The following is a 22,632-nucleotide window of genomic DNA, read 5'->3' as shown; positions in this document are numbered from 1 at the left end:
CTGCTGCGAAAATTGTAATAGACTCTAAACTCAACACAACAATGTTCCGGGGGGTGGGGGGTTAAACCTGTGCCAGACCAGCTCTCGCTCGACCAAGAATACCGACAGACACACCAACATACAATAAAAAAAACCACCGAATCGAACGCATTCACATTCATTGACTGGAGTGAGACAGCGCGATGAATACGATGCGAAACAAACACACACACACACACACAGGCACACATCCACGCACAGTAAAAGCCTACCGAATCGGTGTGCCGACTGATGGGATTTGACGGTGGGCGTGTTGGTGGTGAGGATTTCGGGGAAGAAAATCAGAAACACACGAGAAATGCACAAAAGTAAGCGTAAACGTTCAACGGATACGAACAAAAAAAAAAGATAATTTTTTTTGTTTCCCTAAAATGCACACACACGCACACGATATTTCAGTTTCCCTTAACACGCTTAACAATCTACTTAGCAACAACAACAAAAATAACACCAGTGTGGAAAATATTCCGTACGATATTGGCCGTGACTCTGGAAGTCGAAATCCACATCCGTAGTCTAGTGACACCTCACGTATAGTAGTGATGTTCGCTGTCCGGCGAATGGAAATTATAGCCGTCCGGAGCGTTCGGCACTCTCCGAGCCCGAATCGTCTGGAGTACACATGCACGATCCATTCCGATCCGGAAAGCTTTCGGGCGCAAGAAAGAAGAAGAAAAAAAAAACCACCGACAGTATTCCACAACCCGAACGCGCACACTGGCCCTGCATGTGATGAGCTTTTAAGTGTGTTTTTGTTGAGCGCACAGTGGGAACATGAGGTCGCTTTTGAATTGTACGTAAATTGTCTTCTTCTGAAATTGTGTGCCGGTGATATGAGCTTTTCCTTATTGGCATTTACTCTGAGCTGTTCAAACTTTATGGCGCAGTTGATTAGGTGTCCTGCATCCCTACCACTATGCCAATGAAGTGCTCCAAGCTTCTTACACTGTGTGCGAACTTTCTGTTGCGAATCGGAGCTAGGGTAACTGTGTACGGTCGTGTTTCCACTTATCGAGCTTCTTTAGTAGGTACCGAACTTGTAGAGTGTCGAACTTTTTTTTTTCATCTTAGGTTATAGTTGGCAGTTTACAATTTATTTACAGTTAAATCTCTGCATTGGCTTTACCGAGCAACGATCCAATTACCACCTACTATGATAAACTCCTTTTCCCTATTTTCTATTATCTGTGCTGCAAATATCCCCGAGATGGAGGATCTTAGAGAGATTTCAGTGCGCTCACATTTAACAAACAAAAGCTTGACGGATTTTCAAGTTTGATAGCACAATTTTCTACCAGTTGCGGAAAATAAACAGGGTTCGACATCCAAAAGCTCGATACGTGAAAACTCGATCATACAGTTCACACAATGTACGCACAGTGTTAAACAGATGAGAAGAAAATTTAAAAATAAATAATGAATTTTTGTTTCAAAATTTAGTATTGTTAATTGTTTTATTCTACTTGAAATAATGCCAAAATTAATGAAAATAGCCTTTCAATATAGAAAAATTGTCCAATTACAAATGGAAAATATAGATAACTGTATCGGACTAACGCGGTACTCGAGTTAATCCGATTCGGAGAAACGCAGATTTGCAAATTTGACATTACTTAGGGTGTATTATGTAGATTTAGTGTTTGAGTTTAAAATTTATTCAGTTGAAATGTTTATTCAGATGCCAAGTATTTGAAATCAGAATCTTCACGCGAGAACTTCACTCGAAAAGTAGAATAATTCAATAAAATATCTAGAAAACATGAACCAAATGTGCCTTTTTTCAAATTACAGATGCAATTTCAGTTTTGAATGAAATTTTCATGATTTTTATCCACATACGTGGATAAAAATCGGGGAGTGACTGTATTCCGTGCTCGTACAAATCAATTCCTGTCTTCGAAAGCTCTACAATTCAAAAGATTGTGAAATATTTCATGTGTTGAAATCTTCCAACCGACTGAAATTTTGATTCACATAAACGGTAACAAATGCGCACAGCACACGTGGTACGCTTTCTGTTTTCTTTCGACGGTGTGGCCAACAATACACTCTCTTTTTTTGACGCGAAACTACTGAACACCGCACAACAGCATGTGAAATAGGGCTGTTGTACATAGTTTGGAAATAATATTCCGTAATGAAAAATCAACCCTAAAACTCCACCAGGTGGCAAACTTGGAGAGGATGGCGAAGAAGCGCAGCTTAACAGCTTAAGAGATGGTAAGACTCTCTTCATTTTAAAGCCGTATTAAAACGGTACGTCGCAATGTGCTCTGTTTGTATACACCCGCAAGCTTACCCGTGCTAGTAAGAATGTCAATCACCATCACATGTCAGATGAGGTGAGGTGAGGTGAGGATTTAATAAACATTCATAGCCTTTAACTACCACCAAAGGTCTAGGCCAGCGGGAGGTAAGCTTAGTTTTCTTCTCTTCATACTGGCACTAGACAGAACGATCCAATACTCGGAGATTTAAAGTTCAGAGATCACCCCTACAGCCAAGATCGACAAGATCGACAAGATCGACAAGATGGGCCCGAAAGATAGTTTCTCATTACAAATTTTGTCCCGACAAACTATTTGTCGGACCACCTTGTCGATATTGTATGTAGAGGATCCTGTAGAGTTTCAGGCAGATCCTGGCTGGTCGCGACAAACGAAACCTGGAACTCTTTAGAACCATTTTAATCCGATTGCACACATATGCCTCCGAGACATGGACCATGGAGTTTTCGGTAGGTTGGTCAGGTCTTGAGAATGACACCCAAGTCTTTTTAGTCGTTTCGCATGGGCAGAGAGATTGTATTGTATCCCCACGTTGGGATGGAATGATGGCGTTGATGCGCTCGTCAGAATGGACCGTTTTCTCGTGCACATTTCGGTAACTATCGAGCTATGAGTAATGAAAGTCTAAAGCACATTCGAATAATATACTCAGTATTATGAATATGCACTCAATACGCACAATCCTGACTAGTTATAGCTTTTACCATCATGTTTGTATATTTGTTTTTGATCACTAAAATAAGCAGTAATGTTATCCCGGAGCAGAGCGAGAGAGAGAGAGAGAGAGAGAGAGAGAGAGGGGGGGGGGTTGCAACAGGTTCTGGGAGCTACATAACTTGCTTGTTAGAATAAAGGTTTATTAGCGCAGATTGATCAGGCGACGACATCAGGGCCGAGACATAACTGATTCTCCATTATGTTTTTTTTTTGTTTTTACTGCTTTTTTATGCAACGGGCGACGGCAACAACGGCGTGAAGCGTGGTGATTACATGACGTGTGTTTCTTTTCTTCCTATACCTTTTTCTTACTTCCTATACCTTTTTTTCTTCTGTCAGCACCCAAACACGGCGCAAACGAGGCAGAGGACGGGGGAGGTGGGGTCAGAGAGGATTGATGGATGTGGTTGATTCCGAACCCGGGAGCACGGATGCTTTCCATCTTTTTTTCCCGCCAACCAACTCAATGGATCATATCCATTTTCTGTGTTCCGCTTAGTGTGCGGTTCCCTTGCTCATATCAGTCTCCTAACGCATTAATGTATGTGTAAAATGAGTAGCAGTTTGTGTGTTTGTTGCTCTAGTATGCTTTAGCTTAAGCAGGATCCTCTCCTTTGCTTGATTAACACTCAATCAATTTGGTTTAATATTGCACCAAACCGACCCCCTCCTCCCCCTCAAAACTCCAAACCACAACCTTTCTTTTCTTTCTTTCTCTTCCTCTTCTTCTTCTTCTTCTAACTTTTCGGGTCTGGATACACGGTTTTGGCATTTGGTGCGAAGCGATAACTGACATCGATCGGTAATGGGTGATATTATACAGTACTTTGTCACTCTATTCCGCACACTTGCAAATACTAGCGTTTTTTTACAATTTGCGTGGTTCTGCGCTTTCTCCAGAAACACCGATTGCCATGAAATGTTTTGCTTGTTTTTGAAGAACTGTTTTAAGGTAAGGTAAGGTATTGATTCGAAATCGCGATAAGATCAGTAGCAAATGTAATCAGAGTAGAGCATATGATCAGTAGTTTACGGTTTATGATACAATTAAAAGTTTTAATCTTACTGGGATTAAACGCGCGCAAAATGCAAAAACGCAATGAGTGTTGTCCGGAAGTCAGTGTCAGGTACTGTATAAGGGAACACACACTCACACACACACACTTATATTCTGCTGGTGGACAATCTTGGCGGTGGAATGAAGGATGAAGAGCAGGAATCGTGAAAGGAAAAGTGTGCGAGGAGGAGCTTCTATCGCCAACGCGTGTCACATGGACAGCACCACAAGGTTCGCTTATTTTTCCCGTCCTTAATTTTGTATCCGTTTTACCTATTTGAATCTATAATCTGGTCTGAAACGTCTTCGGTCCATCCATTTTGTTTGTTTTATTATTTTTTTTTATAGGGGACACGAGAGCTGAGAATAATGTGATAAATTTATCATGTGTCAAAAACTGCTTCTCAACTGCTTTATTGTTTTGAGAAAGTTAACATGGGTTTTCTCGTGCTCTCGTGGCCCTGAGCGTATAGAGCGCTCCCAGACAGTCCGAGATTGTAGCTGGATAATCTGGGATCTGCGAAAATTGTCGATCGATCTCCGCTACTATTCACAGACTGTTTGAAAGCGTTCACATTTCCTTTCTCTTTTCCTTGATCTAAATATCTTTTTTGTTTGCCGTTTGACATGTTTTCGCCTAACTTAAAGGCTAGTCTACACGCTCATGCCAATAGCACGAATCGGTTTGCACATGCCGTTTTGTGCAAAATATACTGAAAATCGTGTTTGTGTTTACACGCTCATGCCATGTTTGCGCAAAGTGAACTGGTCAAATTATTCAACTGCATAAGCTTTATTATGCTCGTAGTTAATCCTTAACAGTGATAAGGAGGTATTTGAACGGTCACATTTACACGCTCAAATTTCACGCAAGCCAATCACCAACTCAAGCCAAATATCTGTCCGAAACAGATTTTACTCAAGCCAAATTTGTTGGCATGCACACGCAACTATTTATCTGTGCAAACTGGCTTGTATAAGCCATTTTGTGCAAATGTCATGACCGTGTAGATCAGCCTTAAGAGCTACTCAGTTTCGTTTTGCTTGCGCGAGATCACAAACTATGTGTTATTGCATTTTTGTTTTGTTTTTTTTTTGTCTGCGTGACGGAAGAAAGAGCGACGTAAAACGTCTCGTGTACGAAAGAGGAATGATTCTGGGCATCCGGGGCTCTTCTCTTGTTCCGCAACCATCCAAACCGTCAACTGATGACGTGAAGTAGCGCAGTAGCAGTAGTTATTAATAGTAGTAGTAATAGTAATAGTCGATTGGTTTTCTTTTCTATCTCTCTTTCAGCTTTCGGGTTTTGGAAGCGAAAAGCACCATTATTTTTCCCTTCTCCTCTCTCACTCTCTCTCTCTCTTCCTCCCTCCTTCCTTCCTCGCCATTCCAACTAGCCCATAAGCCTTTACCTTGCCACCTTAACAGCCCATTTTCATCTGCATTCTGTGTGCTTAATATATGAATTTTTTGGGTGTATGTGTGTGTGTATGTGTGTGTGCCTATGTCCTGTTGCGCGAACGTGCACGCTTTTCTATCCATTTTATCTCCCTCTGCTGACTTAAGCAAATGACAAAAATATTAATTATTTTAATAATTATAATATAATAATAATAATAATAATAATATTAATAATCCTCGTAATTGAAAATAATAATAGATCTTTACACTTTCACTATTTTTCTCCTCCTACCACGATTTGGAGTGCAACGCCGTTAAAATAAAAAAAGGATAGGACGCAAGAACGAGGGTACATGACGAGCGTTTGAGAGGCGCGAGAGTGTGTAGGTGAGCTGGATCGTATTTGAAGTGTTATTCAGTACCTAAAAATGCGCTTATAGTTATTTTTTCCAAAGGATACTTCTACTATCGTTGGCCCGTGGGTTAAAGCGCGTGGGTTAGCACGGGCTCCATCTCATTCTACATAATTCCTGATATTTCCTGTTTTTCCTATTCTTTAACGTTGCTATTTAACGTAGATGTTCTGATCATTTGTTCTTCCTTTTTCTACCCTACCACCTCTCTTCCCCTCTCCTTCCCCCCTTGCGCTTGCATGTGTTGCATCTCACTTTTTTCGTTTTTTCATGGGTTTTTGTTTTGTTGCTTTCGCGCATACACACACACTCATACACACACACACACTTTAGCTACTAATCCGTCCGTGGTTCACACAAGATCAATGCATTCAACTGTCCATATCTAGAAGAATGAGCAAAAGGATAACAACACATTAGCAAAATTGCCACTTTTGAGGGCGAATTTAGTGCTCCATACCCTTGATCTGGGATTTTCGCTTTTCGTCCGCCATTGCTTTCGGTATGATTGCGGTACCGCTGCCCGGTGCCGTAGTAGCCCCACCCGTTCCACCACTCTTGAACAAATATGGCTGTCCGGCTCGAATTGGTTTCGCTATAAGAAGGAAAAAATAAGACACATACACGTAAATTCTTTGAAGAATCCCTGCAGTTATTTCGGTTTATGAAAAAACGGACTGCACAAAAACACCCACCAATTTGTGCTTGCGGACCGCGGCGTGCCAAATTCTTCTGACGCACGGCCTCCTTGATGCGGTCCACCTCGTACTGGTAGCGTTTGCGATCGCGCATCGCACCCTCCTTTGCCTCCTTCAGGGCCGTCTCGAGTGCCTTTACGCGCTCGACCGTAGTTCGGAGGCGCTTCTCGAGCTTCGGTAGCTCGCACCGTAGGTCCGCATTATCCCGCACCAGCTGCTTGTGCACCTTCGTCAGCTGTTCGAGGTTGTTCTCGAGGAAGGAAATCTTTTGCTTCTGCGCGAGCGAACCACCATCGTCCTCGGTGTCCTCGGAATTTAGCGACTTCTTGATGCGGGCCTGGAAATTGGCGAGAAAAAAAGAAGAAAAAAAAAGATAAGGTTCATTTGTTTCAAAGGACCCTATTGATAAAAATTGCCGATTAAGGCACTATTAACGAAAAATTGTATTGACAACTCCCTTAATAGCGTCAATTAAGGCAATTTTGTCAATAGCGGAGCGCATTAATACATACCTGCAGGTCCAGTACGAACAGTTTGCGTAGGGCGTGGAGCGACTGTAGCTCCTTTGCCACCGTATCCTCCAGTCCCTTGAGATCCTTGCGTGCCTGTTCGCGTCGCTCGTCGGTGAGCCTACAATAGTGTCAAACAACCAAATCAAATAAACATACACGCCGCCTCCCCGGGTCAAGCGTTATCCTCGGATAACTAACATAAGTTTAAGCGAGTTAATGGAAATAAGTTTTGAACCACAAACGTAAAACCAAATGAGAACATGTGTACATGGTGGTTTTGTTTGTTTTAATTAATGTTTTGTTTCCGTTTCCGATTGAAATCCATTTTTCCCTGCTTCATCATCGGTTATTGCACCTTGCTTGTGTTGTATCGATTACAATTTTGTCTTAGCCTTAGCCACACAGACGATTAATTTGTTCATAATTCGTATTTCGAATTCCTCCCTTGCCAGTTGCGTATGTATATAAATATCTGTATATATATATGTATATATGATCATCTCTCTCTTAATTTACATACTGTACATAACACGTGTTTTAGGGTTTTTTTTTCTAAATTAATTTTCTGTATGCGCATGTTGAGCGCCCTGTACAAAGCACAGTCTTACTATCGTACTAAATGTTCTTTACAGCGGTTAGCTCTATCTTCCTAACCCTTATCCCTTTCTTTTACACTCGCTGATATTGAACAGATTGACTCCTTACTTATTAGGACACTACGCGCAGTAGTCCTTCGACGGCGAAAAAAATTAGTTGCAACGTAAACCACAACTTACTCTAGGCAAAGCCGTTTCTATCTCTCTCTCCGACGTGCTCCGATTATTGTCCTATATAAGCCTCTTAACGACTTTCGCTACAAAAAGTGGAGCGCTGGAGAATAATTCTGCTTTCTGTGTAAGATATGTGTGGTGTGTGGGGTGTGTATGTGTATCTCGGGGGAGGTGTTTGGTCGTGGAAATGGTTTGAAACTTAAGCATTCTTCTCCTCACACTGTCACTATGACGTCGTAAGCGGTTACCGATAGGACCTATGATGGTTAGGCTTGTGATGTGATGTCAGGATAGTCCAGTGTGTAGGGGTGTATACAGTCAATATACGACTTACACGGTACTCGAGATACGCGAATTCGAAAATAACATTGCTAAGGTATTATTATAAAAATTAATGCTTTTACAAATTAATGAACTTTTAAAAATGCCCAACATTTGAAACCAGAGTGAACATTTCTCGTAAAATAGAAAAAAAAATTTATAAAATATTTAAAAAACACGAACAAATTCTACATTTTTTTGCAAATTAAACATGAAACATAATTTCTTGAATGTTCTTTGTAAAATGTAAATTAGAATTCGACGATGTGATAGGCAAAATTCGAGACGCGGATTTCTCCGGTATCCATTATCCGCGTATGTCGGGAAGTGACTGTACATGTATATGGCGGTGCGGTTTTGTGCATGCTGATTATACCAGCTGATCGTAGGTTTCGTACTAGCCACACACAAACAGGCCATATTCACTTTATCGAAGCTGTCTAAACTAAAGAGTATACACATCGAACGCAAGAAAGTACATGTATGGTTAGTATTATGTATTAACACTAGAACTACCGCGATTTTGGCGCGTGCAACTCTACCGCGACCAGACAAAATGACTGATGGTGTTACCAAATAAACAATTTTATACGCTGTTCATCGTTCCACAAACTACCAGTCAAAATGACTGATTAAGGTAGAATTTCCTATGACGTAACTTAATATCAATATAAGATTAGATTTTTATTTTTAACTTCTCACAAATGAACATCCTTATTGAACGTGTAACAGTCATGCATCACCATCGGCAGAATTGTTTAACCATGAAAAATAAAAACACTTGAAAGGTATGAAACCAGTTAAAATGACTGATCCGGTAGTTCTAGTGATAATAAACAAATAACTGATCAGGCATACAAACGGAAGATAGAGAACAAACGTAAACATCTACTAGGGGCGAGTTGATTTGGTATAGACTCTCCGCTTTACTAAAGCGGGCCATCGACACGAGGTAACGCATCGTAACGCAGCTTTTTGCTCTCAAGCCGGGTGACGTCACAGCCCCGTATATAATTGGAGATAGTACCCCGAAACGCTCTCTGCCCGCCCCGAAAGACGCGTGTCGCATGTTCGTGTTCCTACCATTTGTACGATATGTATCTCGCTAGGATGAGTTTGTATTAAACCTATCGGTATGGTCTCACCTAACGAACTCTAACTAAGTTTTCGATCACGAACTAATTAAAATCTTCCTACTCTTCCAATGCTCAATAATTCTCTCATGCTCTATAAGCTAATCTATTTCTCGGGAGTTGGAAATGGATATTCGCATCGTAAACGGGGTACGCACACACATGTTCTCATCGCAGGTTTTCTGTTCACAAGTGGTGTTTTTTTTTAGTTAAAAGAGATGTGGCGAATAAATCAGGAATAAGGAATGTTATTGGTTGGTATCCTTCTTCTCCGAGCTCCCAGTGACCAGCAACCAGCAACAATTGAGCAGCCCTTTTCATCACCATTTTTTCTCTTTTTTCTCTCTCTCTATATCTCTGTCCATAGTATGGAACTGAATAGTGGAGGAATTCAGCCGACTTGTCGACTTATTATTGCTTCATGTTAACGATGTAGCCGAACAGGGCAATCCAAACGAAGGAGCCGTTGAATCCATTTTAGATTCGATTCCGTGACTCGTGATGTACGCCACCAGAACAGTTGCTAGAAAAAAAAACAACAGCCTAAAAACAAAACAGAAATGCACACGCACTAACACACACACACACACTTTCGCCGCCCCGAAGCCTGTTGAAATATTACATTGCGATATCCTGTGGCTGCTTGCTAGTCGGGTAGTTTGTAACCGTGATTTTTCATCTACTGATCTCACTATCTCTTACTATCGCTTGCTCTAAATCGCTACATGTCCTTACCATCTCTTAGTGTAGTAAGTATATTAGCTTTATCTTTATGAATCTTTATGAACGATCGCAATACGGAAGAAAAGAATTGAAAAAAAAGTCTTCATTCTCTTCTGCACCTTGTGTCTTACTTTCCCGTTTATACGATAAAACCACAGAGGAGATACACAACCTGCCACAACAATATACACGAATACGCAACCGTCTTTCTCGGCTCCGGGGGGTGGTTGGTTTATAGCGTTCGGCAATATACAAAGATCTGTATACATGAGAGTAATTAGCTGCCACGTCTTCAGCTTCAACCGAAAGTTTTATCGCGAATGCATAAAGAAAGGTATACAAATAATAATCGAAACGAGCGGAAAGGCGGAAAGAAAAGTAACAAACATAACGAAAACGTTGCGTTGATAACCAAAGGTACAGCGAATGATTCCGCACGTAGAGGCGAGTGACACAGTAAAAGAGAGAAACTGAAAATTAGTACTTTTAATTCACATACACACACACGTACTGAGACTACGAGCAAAATAGTAGTGATAGAATATGGCCTAGAGTGCCCTATTGACAAAATCTGCCAATGAAGGCACTATTAAGGCAAATTTGTATTGACAAATCCCTTGGTAGTGGTTATTTAGGCAATTTTGTCAATAGGGTGGTTAGCTAGAGAAGTACAGAGCGAAATGAAATTAAAAGAAAGTGTCTATAGAGATGATGAATGTTGTTACTGTCGAGAGTTTCGTGTGTGGCGTGTTCATGAGAGGGTGGGTCATTCACGTACGAGAGAGCATGTACACATCAAGGATTTTCCGACTTCCTGATTACTGCTCGCTATCGTTCCCCTTCTTCGCGTATTACTCTTCTACTCTGGACAGCGAATATCGATATAAACCTGCCTGCTTTTTACGGGTTTGCTAAGTCATGCATTACAAGTATCGTTGCATACTTCCGTCTATCCGTCATCTGAGGATCTCCTGCTTATCTCCCGTGCATGTAATTAGCGCATCGTTTTGAAATGGGTCTCAGAACAACACTAAATTCACTTATAAACGAATGCAACTTTCACTCAATGTTAACTGTAATTTCGCATTTCAATTTTGTGTAACTGAACTTAAAGCGTCTAAACGCATTGCTAAGATTAAGATTTTTCTTAGCGCTAATAAAATTTCACTTAACCTTTTTTATTGCATAGAGACTTAGGGTCTTTAAGACCTCCTTCGCCTCTTCGATTCACTAAACGACGACATTGAAACTTTGCTGTTAATTGATGGAATTATTAGAATTTTTGTCGATAGTCAGATCGAAGCTTTTGCTCTTAATTTTTTGGGAATTATTTCCCTATTCAAAAATTTGAATATTTTTTTAACAATTGCAATACATTTATTTTTGCGTACACGCGTCTACAAATAAACATTTGACAGTTCTTAACCAGTGAACAATCAGTGAAATTTTTGTGTCTCGTGTATGAAAACCACGGGATCCGAAACGGGGTCAGTCAACTTTGCAGTAAAAGTTTCAAATGAGTGAAACTTGCTATCGTTTTAAGAGCATTACGCTTACGGAACGCGCAAGCAAACAACAAAATGACGGCGGGAGTTTCGCGAAAGAAATACAACTACTGATATCTAAACTATTAGTTAGGAGTTTCTTTTTTTTGTTTTTGTTATCACAGCTCTTCAAAAATTGCCATGCCGCAATAGGAAGGAAGAATCCTTTTGTGCGCGATGGCTTGCTAAACCTAGCCTCAAACGACCAACACTTTACGATGGCTCACTGTAACTGATGGTACCGTCTACCCCTTCCATCTGGCACCGATTTTTTTTATGAGGTATCACATAACACTTTTGCCTTTCTTATTTGGTACAAAGACAAGGATAGATATCGATATTGCATTACTCCGGTACAGTTCTACACTCCAAACAAAATTATAACCAAAAAAACACGTCAAAAGCACCAAGAGGCAGTGGACTTAGAAAAAGTTCTATGATAAATACGCAAAAACTGAAGCTGAATGCACCAGATACATAAACCGTAGCGTATTTTGCAGTGCGTTGACCGCAAAACGCTGCTACAGATTCTAATCAAACTTATTTTCTATCGAGATAAGATATAGCGTTTTGTAGCGACGTATTAGGTATAAGAGATTTAGATTTTTTGTGGTTGTTTTTTTGCTATCACAGAAGCAAAAAGGCGTTTTGGAGCAAAGTAATAAATGATATAGCGTGTATCGTACAATTGCGAAGGTGTACGTGTGCGGTTTTCGTGGCCTTTCCTTAACTCTCCTGCTTGCTAAGACTAGATTGTTCGTATTTTTAAATTCTACACAATAGTCAACAACATTACTAGAGCGTAATCTCTACACATATTAACAAAACGATTTCCAACCGAGCACACCCCGGGTTATGGTGCCCTTTCAATGCTTGGAGGAGAAAATGTCTCCCAGCTAAAATGAAACGTGTACGCAATACGGGCCTGACCGTCCTATTTGAGTAAAAAAACGTTTTCCGCTTTCCACGTTCCAAATAAAACCGTGAACGTGAAGTGTCCTTTAAACTTCCCCCAGCTTCATAATATGCCGTGCTGTGGTCAGTGAATTAAATTAATTAAGCTAATTCTTTTTATGTTCCTATTAGCGAGGCGTCCATAAATTACATAACGATCGAAAAGGGTTCCCTCTAGCGCATTCAAAAGTTCAAAAGTCAAATTTGCTCATTTAGTCAATTATTCTAATTTGAATTTTTATAAGTCACTAACCGGTGGTGGAGACGAGATATTGAAGGAGGATCTTTTCCAGCGTTCTTTGTTACGATGGAAGGAGAGAGGGAGAGGGGATAAAAACACTCGAGTTTCACGTTACGTAATTTATGGACGGTTATTCTTATAAGGATATTGCTGCAAGTTCAACATACTAAAAGGAAATTTGGAAATTTGTTAGACTAGAATTAAAATAAAGAAAAATATCACAAATACATCTAAGATAGATGCATCTTACAAATATACTAATGAGAAAAAGGACATTTCAACGATGAAACGTAAAAAAGCGTTAAAATTATCATACTGATTATTTGGAATCATTTGACGATACGGCGACGTGCCGTCATGCTTTGGAATCATTTCAACACGAACTTAAGCGCTTCATAAGCTGCTCTTTTCGTTTAGCCACTATAAGTAAGAAATTTGAAGGCTCTTCCGGAGCTAATACTGATCATGTAGCTCAACTACCAAGGACAAAAAAGAGAGCAAAACTTCGCGCACACGCACACACATAAAATAAAAATCCAATTTACAACACCAGCATAAACTGTGGACAGCGGTGCGTTAGGAGCACCATCGTGAGCGAAATAAGCAGATGGAGCTGAAGCGTCGGCATGCCCTTCGGCAGCAGCGAGCTAATCAGTCGGCCCGGCCATCCGCACACATTTTCCAGCTCCTGGCTAACGCACGATGGCGCCGCTGGGGAGGAATCGGCCGAACGGCACCGGAGCTGCGACTGGGTATGTTGATGCTGCTGCCGGGTAGGGTTCGATACCGCCGCCGCCAGACCGGGCGTTTCCCGCTCATCGTCGCGTTTCGCCCGGAAGTTTAGCACCCGACGTGATTTCGTGGTGCGTTTCCTTGGCTGCTGCTGTTGTCCACGTTCCGGCGTGGACGACGCTGTTAGTTTGGCATTCTCTTCGTTTGCCCGATTCTTGTCGCGCTTCGACGGGCGCTGAGCACCCGGATGCGACGGAGAGGAGGACAAAAGGCCCGCGTTGGACGACGGTGTCTTACACTGCTGTTGCTGCTGATCATCCTCACTGAGGACGGCCTGCAGCAAACGCACTAGCGATGCGGTCTGACTTTGACTAGAAACGGGCGATCCTAGACCGGAACGGGGCGAACCGGTAGTGGGCGACAGGAAGTGTTGCTTCGAGGGAGGAACCGTGTCCGCCTCCAGCGCAAACCAATCAGGCTGCTTTTCTTGATATTGCTGCTGCTGTTGTTGCTGTTCTAGGAGCTTGTTCGAGTCAAGATTAGAAGGATGATGATGGTGTTGGAGAGGATGCTGTGACGGTGTTAGTAGAAGCGAATGTAGGGAAGGAGATACTGACATAAGCGTCTGCAGTTTGGACGACTTTTCCTGCTCCTCCTGCTTCAGCTTCTCGTAGTCGACCGTCATCTGCTGGTGGGCAAGCGTCAGTTTCTGGTTGGTGCTGTGAAAATAAAACAGGAAACAGAAACACAAACACACGATTAGATGTGTGACCTCGTGCTTCATAACCTCCAACTATGCTATTTAAAGCCCTCCTCGCGATATCTTACTCCTTCAGTTCGTTGATCAGCTCCTGCTTCTCGGAAATTTCGTCCCGCAGTGCGGACACCTGTTTGGTGTGGACGTCCCGCAACTGGTCCATCTGGCTCTCGAACGCCACCTTCAACTGATCGGCACGTTGCTTCTCCTCCGCATTCACTGCCGACACCTGTTCGGCCGCCTTCAACTTCGCACACTCCTCCCGTAACGCGTCAATGTTCTCCTCGAGCGTGCGCTTCTTGTTCTCCGCCTCACGCATCGATTCCTGCAGCGAGTTCATGCGTGCCTTATGCTGCGAGATTAGCAACCGGCACTCGCTCAGCTCCTTCTCGTACTCGGACACCTTTTTGCAGGTGTCCTGCTGTAACGACTCGAGGTTAGCGCACCGAGCGGACAAATTCTTCGCCTCCGACTTCATCTTGCTGATGTACAGCCGGGCAACGGTGAACTCTTCCTCGACCTTGCCGGCGGACGCTTCCACGTTCATCTTCATCTCGTTCTGGTCGGCGGCGAGCGCTTGCCCCACCTCCGACAGATCACGCAACAGATTGGTCAGCATCTCGTTGATGCGCTTCTTCTGGTGCGAGGACATATCCTTCAGCTGCTGCAGCTCCGACTGGACACTGTTCAGTGTGCCCTGCTTCTGCTGCAGCTCCTCGTTCACCGTATCGATCTCCTTGTTCTTCAGCTCGATCTCTTGCGACTTCTGGTCGTAGTTGACGGCCAGCTCTTCCAGCGCCTGTAGCACCTCCTTCACCTCCTCCTTGGCGTTTTCGTTCTCCTGCTGGATGCGCGTCATCTCCGACTGCAGGTTCTCGTAGTCGCGGCGCGTGTTAGCGATCAGTTCCTCCTGGTCGATGATTTGCTCCTTCAACTTCTCCACGTACTGCGACTGCTGGTTGATCTCCTCGTCCTTCTCATCCAGCTGCTGGTACAGGCGTTCCCGCTCCACCTCGAGCGTGTCGCGTTCGGCCGACAGCGGTAGACCACCGCCGCCCGGTATTGCCGGTACGGGCAGATCGGCCGGTTGACCCAACAGCACCTCCACGTTCGGTGTGCTCACCTCCATTGCGTCCTGCTGCAGATCGAGCTGCTCCTCCACATTGACAGTTTCGCCCGCACGCCACCGGGCCAGTTCCGCCTCGAGCTTTTCGATTTTGCCCTTTAGTTTCGTGTTCTTCTCCTTTTCTCGCTCGTATCTTCGCTTCCACTCTTCCGCCGTTAGTTCCTCGTTGACGCATACCACGTTCTTTACCGTCTTTGCTCTGTGCGGAATAGTAGTGAGGGAAAATAAGATAAAGGTTAAAAAGGAAAAAAATCGAGATACTGAGACGATCGCGCTTCCAGAAGAACACAATGAGGTCTATAAAAAAAACAAAACAAAAAAATGCCTAACCAAAGGTATACGCCCTTACCTGCGTCCGAAATCTAGCGTTGACTTCGTTTCCGACTCGTTGAAACTGGCAGGTGAACAGCAAATAACGATCGTGGTGCGCGCATTACCACCGAGCGATTCCTGCAGGATACGCGTCAGCTTGGAGTCACGGTACGGGATGTGGGTCTTGTTGCCGTCAGCCAACGCCGAGATCACATTGCCGAGCGCCGACAGCGATTTGTTGATGTTTTTCGCCTCATCTAGCACCGTACCTTCTGCACCCGTTTTCGACACCTTCTCCGAGCCGGCCAAATCGACCAGATACAGCTTGCCGGACAGCTTCTTCTCATTTTCCATGTTTTCCTGCTTCACGTTGATCAGAAACACGGAATGCGAGCGGGACGAGTGTTCGTTCATGTTCGTCACCGCGATGTGGCGATTCGATTTGCCCTCCTCGATCACCTCGAACACCTCCTCCGGGCTCGAGACGAACCGTTCGGACGCACCCTTCACGTACGGCACCCGGTTTTTGTCCTCGTGCACGCTCAGGTTCACCTTCGACACGTCCAGCAGATCGCGGATCTTGTCCATGTAGATTTCGTAGTACGACACCTTGATGTGGAACTCGATGTTCATCTCCATCGTGTAGATGTGGTTGAAGATGTCGTTCACGATGCGCGGGATGATGCCCTGCTTCGCCGGATCGCCGATCACGCCCTCCATCGTATGCGTTTTACCGGACGACGTCTGGCCGTACGCAAAGATTGTGCCGTTGTAGCCGGCGAGCACATCCGACACGATCGACTTGGCCGCCTCATTGTACACCTTTTCCTGTGTCGCGTTCGGTTTGAACACTTTGTCGAACAGGTACACTTTGCCCTGGAAGAGGAAGGTTGCGCATTATTGGAATATCTTCAGTAGACTGCGTACAACTATTGTCTAGTGATGGGAAAGTTCCATTTTTGTTTTTAAACGGAACGGAATGAACCTGGTTGGTTCATTGAACCTACTTCAACAAGTGTCAGAGTGTCTGTCTGTGCAGGAGTGGTCTAGTCTTCTCGTCTACAAGACAATATCGAAGATCAAGGACCTTCCTTCCTTAGAGAGGACCGCAAGTTCCATAAAAAGTATTGTTTCACTTTTTTTTTTTGGCTTAACGACCTGTTCATACGGTTTACTACACCTGTTCATACCACGTAGTTGAATAGTCAGTCAAGTCAGGCCTCGCCACGTGAGAGAGACCCAGATGAAATTCACTTGCTTTTACTACACCCAAATAGAAAAAGAATACTTTGCTACTTTGAGCATTGCTCTCCTTCTAATATGGTAGAACTTTATACAGAAAGAAAATAATAGATTGCACTATTTCACATTCTTCTGGACTGAAAAATGTAGGTGCAAAAAACTCTTCTTTGTAATTTTATTTAAACCTATGTTCGATCGTTTCATTGAAGGAACGGAACGAAACTAACATGTTCGGAACGAAATGCGCATCACTACTATTGTCCCATACTGGTTGCGAAGTGTAATGTATTGTCAAAATGAAAATCCTAAGCGATAAAGACTTGTTCAGGTGCCATCGAAGTTATCGATCGATACTTTCCAACAGGTCCGAACCAAACATCCCAAACCAATTCCAACAAACGTACGCGTCCGGAAATGCCTGCGCCAGACAGGGCGGCAGCGTTTAGAAATGTTAGAGAAAAAAAAGTCAAAAACATGCCATAAAAAAAGTTCCCACACACAGGCATGAATAAAGGGTTAGAGGGCGTGTGAGCGGAGCGCAAGAACGACAGACTTAGACGCATTCGATGCGGTTGCCACGATTCGTCATGCCTTTAAAATAAACACCCCTACCTCTTTAACACATTCATTCGCAACGGTCGCACTAATGGCGGAGCGAGCTTATGAAGTTGACGCAGATCCGGCGCAGACCGCAAATCAGCGACAATATGTTTGAGTCATGTTGAGCGTTGCCATGCCTCTTTGGTGTGTATTAGGCGAAGTAATTCCTTAAGAATATCTGAGACATTTAATAATGTGGTAATCGACCGTTGCAGTATGCTAAGTTAAAAGGAAAATATAGCATGACGTCGCTTTGATCTGCTTATCCACACCTACGGTCACAAAATATGACCTATTTTGAGTCGGGTTCGGTGAAATTGTTTCAACTTCTATACGTCCCGCGGGGAGGAGAGAAAGGCATGCTTACCATCGCACATTCTATGAACAAACTGATGATCTCATTGCGATCACGTAAGGCACGTAACCAGCGTGGTAAAGTAGTGTGCTTGATGAGAAATAAAATCGATACCTTGCAATCTGACGGTAACAGGAAGACTATACATTAAGCACGAAGCGGTGGTACAGGAAATCTACCGAAGTACTAAGCTAATATCTACAATATCTCCTACAGTGGTACGTCAGGACTCTCGAAAATAGTGAAACTAGAGCCTTCTTCATCTTGATACCCCGGTCATCTGATGGCTTACTAGACTTGCTGATGTCACGTACTTGAATAGGCAGTCCTCACAACGGTATTTGAACCTCGGTTCTGTCGTGTGAAGATCGGCGCTATAGTCGCCTCTACCAACGGCTCCGCCCGCCCAATGATTAAGAGCTTTTGGAGCAAGTGGTACAAGGAACAGAATTCCGATATTCACTTCCATTTTGGGAAGAGAGCAGCCCTTAGAAACGTAGGAACCGAATTTTTTTTTCGCACGAATTGCAAGATACATTTGATTTTGTGCCCGCTGTTTCCGGTTTCCGAAGTTCAAATCCCACCCTGGATCGTTCTCTCATAGTGAGGACGGCCTATCCAAATTACGTGGTAAGAAGTAGAAGTTTGATGTTGAGCTACAATATAGTCAATTCGATGGAAACCTCCGTGGAGCCATGTGGGTCCCGAACATGGGGTGGAGCACACATTTATTTCATTGGTTGTGCAATGTTCCGTGCTGCTTGATGAACAACACACATACAACCGTACACACACACATACATAACGGCCTCTTGAAGAAGAGTGAGCCTAAATTTCCAGAGCTTTCGTGAGGTTTTCTGTGAGTGGTAGTGTTTTTCCTTTCTCTCTGTTCATTTTGTCAGGCTTTTCACCAACGTTTGGGTGTGCTAGCGCAACTAGATTGCTGACCCACTGAAGCGTGCCCCGTATGTATCCGCAGTTGTGCGTGTGTGTGTATGTCTAATGAAAGTATATGATTTATCGTATGGGTATAGTAAGGCAAATGGCAAACGAATGAGAGGTATGGCTCAACTATATATTATAAAACCTGTAGCAAAGATATAGCAATGGAGGAAAACAGTACCACGTACAAATTACAACGCCTCCCAACTCCCAACACACACACACTTATATAAAGATACCTACGTAAAGCATCAGCTCCATGGTGTGCTCCACGGTTCGGTGCCGGTTAGCTTCCGGTTGCGCTTGTCTGAACATTAAGAGCCAGCAGAGCAAATTAACATCCACATCAAGCAGAAAGAAAGAAACCAAAAAACCTACAAAAACCCGGCGAGTCGGAAAGTTTTCGAGCGCTTTTATTTATAGCTTCCCCGTTAGGCCTGCGAGGCTTTCAGCAGCAACAACAAAAAGCAACGGATGGATGTCGGGAGGAAACGCAAAAAAAAAGCCTCTCCCCTGCCTTACATACAACAGCAGCAGCATCAGCAAATTTTTGTTCCCTCATTTCTGTGTCTGTTATTTAATTTCTTTAAGATGACTCCAGTGTTCTACAGGCAGTCCAGTAATGGGGTTACGCTGTGCGCTTGAAGCAACTAGCCATAAAACAGACCACGCTAAAACCCATAAACAGCACCGAGAAGATGACCACTGAGCACCAAAGATGGATGAAGATTTTTCTTCATGTGAGTGTGTGTTTGTTTTTTTTTTTGCTTCTTCAACTTTCAGGCAACGAGGATCAGGCGTATGCGAAGCGAGATAACACCATCATGGCCACATTCCGCGCGAGCACGGTCCGACGGCATGATTCAGCGTAATGTTGGGGGGCAGCGGGAGGTCAACGTTGGAAACGTTGGGATCGAGGTTAGTCTCTTATTTTCGCAACACAACTTCGCATCACACCACATGCGCTATTCCCGTCTCCTTTTGGACCACTTTTGGCACATTGGGGCTTCAAAATAATAATCTCATAAATATGGAGACATTGCGTATGAAGTACCATCAAGAGATTAGACAAAGTAAGCACAGCGCTATACGATTGCCAGATGCTTTTTAACCGCCACAGAGCAGCCGCTAACACACCCATGCATCCATATCCCGCTAATGAACGATGAGTGAAAAAAGCCGATTGTATTTAATTGCATGCATTTGTTGTTGTGACTGCCCTCCACCATCAGCTTGCTTCAGCTGTTGTTATCCTAAATGGCTGCTGCCTACAGTAATGCGGAACGGAACTTGACGTCAAGCTGTGCTTTTGGTTGTTTTTTTTTTTTGCCTATGTGTCTTAGCTCGTGGGCGAAAGGCTTGCCATGCTATCCAACCATTGCGCACTCCGGCACACAGCACACACACGCACACACGCAATTATTTATGATGCTATACGCTGGCTATTAAATGCACGCCAACGCATGATCACTCTTGCCCAGGAGGTTCGTGTGTGTGTGTGTATGTGGTCATTACAGAGCGGCGATACTGGTGATGTGATAGGTAATTGTTTACATAGGTGAGTCATTGCAAATCGCATAGAAACGTATCGGGGGCAGTGTGTATGTGTACTAGAAAAAGAAAAAAAGCATAATTAAATACAAACATTTTCTTTTGTTTTAGGGGGAAAACGTTTTTTGTTGCGATGCCTGTCCCGATTGAACGAAAAACCCCGAACTCGATTCGATCCATCGCTTATGTTGCAGTTTTAAACGATCAAATTCGAATTAACGCTCGTGGTGTACGTGGTAGAGGTGTTCGACTTTCTCCATCGCACCCAAGATACAGGTAGGGTGCGCGCGTGCTCTCGAGTTCGAATCTCGTCGTGACCATTCTCTCGACAGTCACAAAAACGCATTTTCATCATTCCTCCTCCAGTCCGATTGTGTGTTTGTTGGTGGACTTATTTTCTCTATTTGTGGTTGGTGGGGGGAGAAGTTGTTGTTTATGGGTTTATTATTGATGGTGATCCAAAGGAGAGAGAGAAATATTTAGAAAGAGAAAGGATTTTTTTTTCGAGTGCATCAAGCGCAAATGCAGCAGCAGCAAAAAGGCATCAATAATATTGTGTGCTCAGTTCGTTCCACGGTTGAATGATGGCGTTGATCGTTGAGTTTTGTTTTTTGGACGGGTTGATCCGAGGACTCGAGACGATGGTGCACGGTTTGGGGGAGAGGAAATTGATTTTTCCCTTTGATTGATTGTTGAATTTCGCTGTTCCACACTGCGTGCCTTCCCGCTGCTGCTTTTGCTTGTCGCTCCAACACAGAAAAAAAATTAAACCATATTTTTTCTCTCTTCAAAAAGCTTTTCCTCCTCTTTGTGTTCGGTGCAATTTATTTCCGCAAAAAAAACGAATATCTTTGTGCGCATGTACAAGCAAAGGAGCATGGACCTGGTGTGGTGCTTTACGGTTACCCAAAATTTCAAGGTCGCTATCCCTCCTCTACTTTTCCTTGCCATTCCATAGAGATTTTCGCTAGACATCTTAGCTTTCTTGTTCTAGTAGTTACAGGATGTCGTGTATCCTGTCAGGACCCTCTCCCCGACATGGACTTGACTCACCCGCTATCGAAAAAAACACGAAGTTTGAATAATCTTTGGAAAAGGTAAAGGAAATTCGCTCGTGGGGCAAGAAACCCTATTTTAAAACTCTAAAAAGGCTTTCCAATTCGGTTCCAATAAAAACAGAGATCGAAGACTGAGAGCCTGCGTACTTGTATAGTACGGCAGGGCTGATGACTTCTCTTCCCTTTCGTAAAAGGTAGAGAGAGAGAAAGAGCAAGGGAAGAATTAGAAAAAAAGAAAAACCTTCAAAATGGAAAGTTTTAGGACAGAAGAGCAAGTTAGTTAGCAGGGGAGGGGGGGGACCCACTGACAGCTGATTGGTTCAATACGTAGAAGGCAATTCCATAGTTTTCCACGCTTTTCCAACCAGAAAATGCAGCGTATTTACAACAAAAGCTAAGTAAGCTTTTCCTTCGCTCTCTCCCTCTCTGGTTTTCTCTCTCTCATTTTAAAACAACATAAACAAAAAAGCTTTTCCGTTGCGTAACGGGAGAATGGACAAGGGTGGCGCGTTTCACCACTAGCGATCCTCCAACAACCAACAACCCTGTTGCCAAATATTTTCATTCGAAGGTCAAATCGACGGGAGAGGTTTCTCCATCTGCCCCTGCTTTGATCCCACCCGCCCCTAACACTTACCCCGATCGAGAGACAGTTTTCCTCCGGGCCGGACGGGAACTTGACGACGAACTTTGATCCCGCAAGCTCCTCACTATCGTTCAGTGGCCGAAAGCGGCACACCACCTTGATGCTGTCCTCCGCCGGTATTTCCCGCACGCCCGACATCCTGCCGCCGTTGGTATTGGAGTTGTGCTGCGGAGGGTGGGGAGAGGGGGAGGGCCGGGGGTTGCCGGTGAGCCTTTTACTGCTAAAGTTCCTTGTCCTTTCCGAGTGTAAAGGATTTCCGCACGGCACACGTCAGGCACGTCACGAAGAACTTCAGTGTGTGTGTGCGTTGCGTCGCGCGGCAGGACGATGAGTGGGAGAGAAGGGGGGGAAGAGGGTTTGAGGGGATGAAGGGAAGGGTGGGAGGCGCAGCTGCGTCAGCCTCTGTGCTCTACACACATGCACACACACACACACACACGCGTGCACGCTCCCGCACGTTTATATATATACACACACACTCACACACCTACACAATTGCA

General features: G+C 43.8%; 1 protein-coding gene across 2 annotated transcripts; it reads right to left on the bottom strand.

Annotated features, from left to right (window-relative positions):
• Nucleotides 1-6,212: 6,212 nt before the first annotated feature.
• On the bottom strand, nucleotides 6,213-22,272 carry LOC126567659 (kinesin heavy chain). Of its 2 annotated transcripts, XM_050223887.1 has the most exons (8): nucleotides 22,124-22,272; nucleotides 15,776-16,614; nucleotides 14,372-15,625; nucleotides 14,161-14,262; nucleotides 7,126-7,243; nucleotides 6,611-6,950; nucleotides 6,376-6,510; nucleotides 6,213-6,300 (listed from the first exon to the last, which is right to left on the bottom strand). In XM_050223887.1, the coding sequence occupies exons 1-8, from the start codon at nucleotides 22,268-22,270 to the stop codon at nucleotides 6,287-6,289; spliced, it is 2,949 nt and encodes a 982-aa protein (XP_050079844.1). In that variant the 5' UTR covers nucleotides 22,271-22,272; the 3' UTR covers nucleotides 6,213-6,286. The 2 variants fall into 2 exon arrangements, with proteins under 2 accessions (XP_050079844.1, XP_050079836.1); XM_050223879.1 differs by lacking the exons at nucleotides 6,213-6,300; nucleotides 6,376-6,510; nucleotides 6,611-6,950; nucleotides 7,126-7,243 and having other exon boundaries at nucleotides 13,353-14,262.
• Nucleotides 22,273-22,632: the final 360 nt, after the last annotated feature.

Source organism: Anopheles maculipalpis, chromosome X (genome assembly GCF_943734695.1).
Source record: "Anopheles maculipalpis chromosome X, idAnoMacuDA_375_x, whole genome shotgun sequence".
NCBI lineage: Eukaryota > Metazoa > Arthropoda > Insecta > Diptera > Culicidae > Anopheles > Anopheles maculipalpis.
Note: the sequence above shows the minus strand (reverse complement) of the source record. Positions and strands in the feature narration are given on the sequence as shown.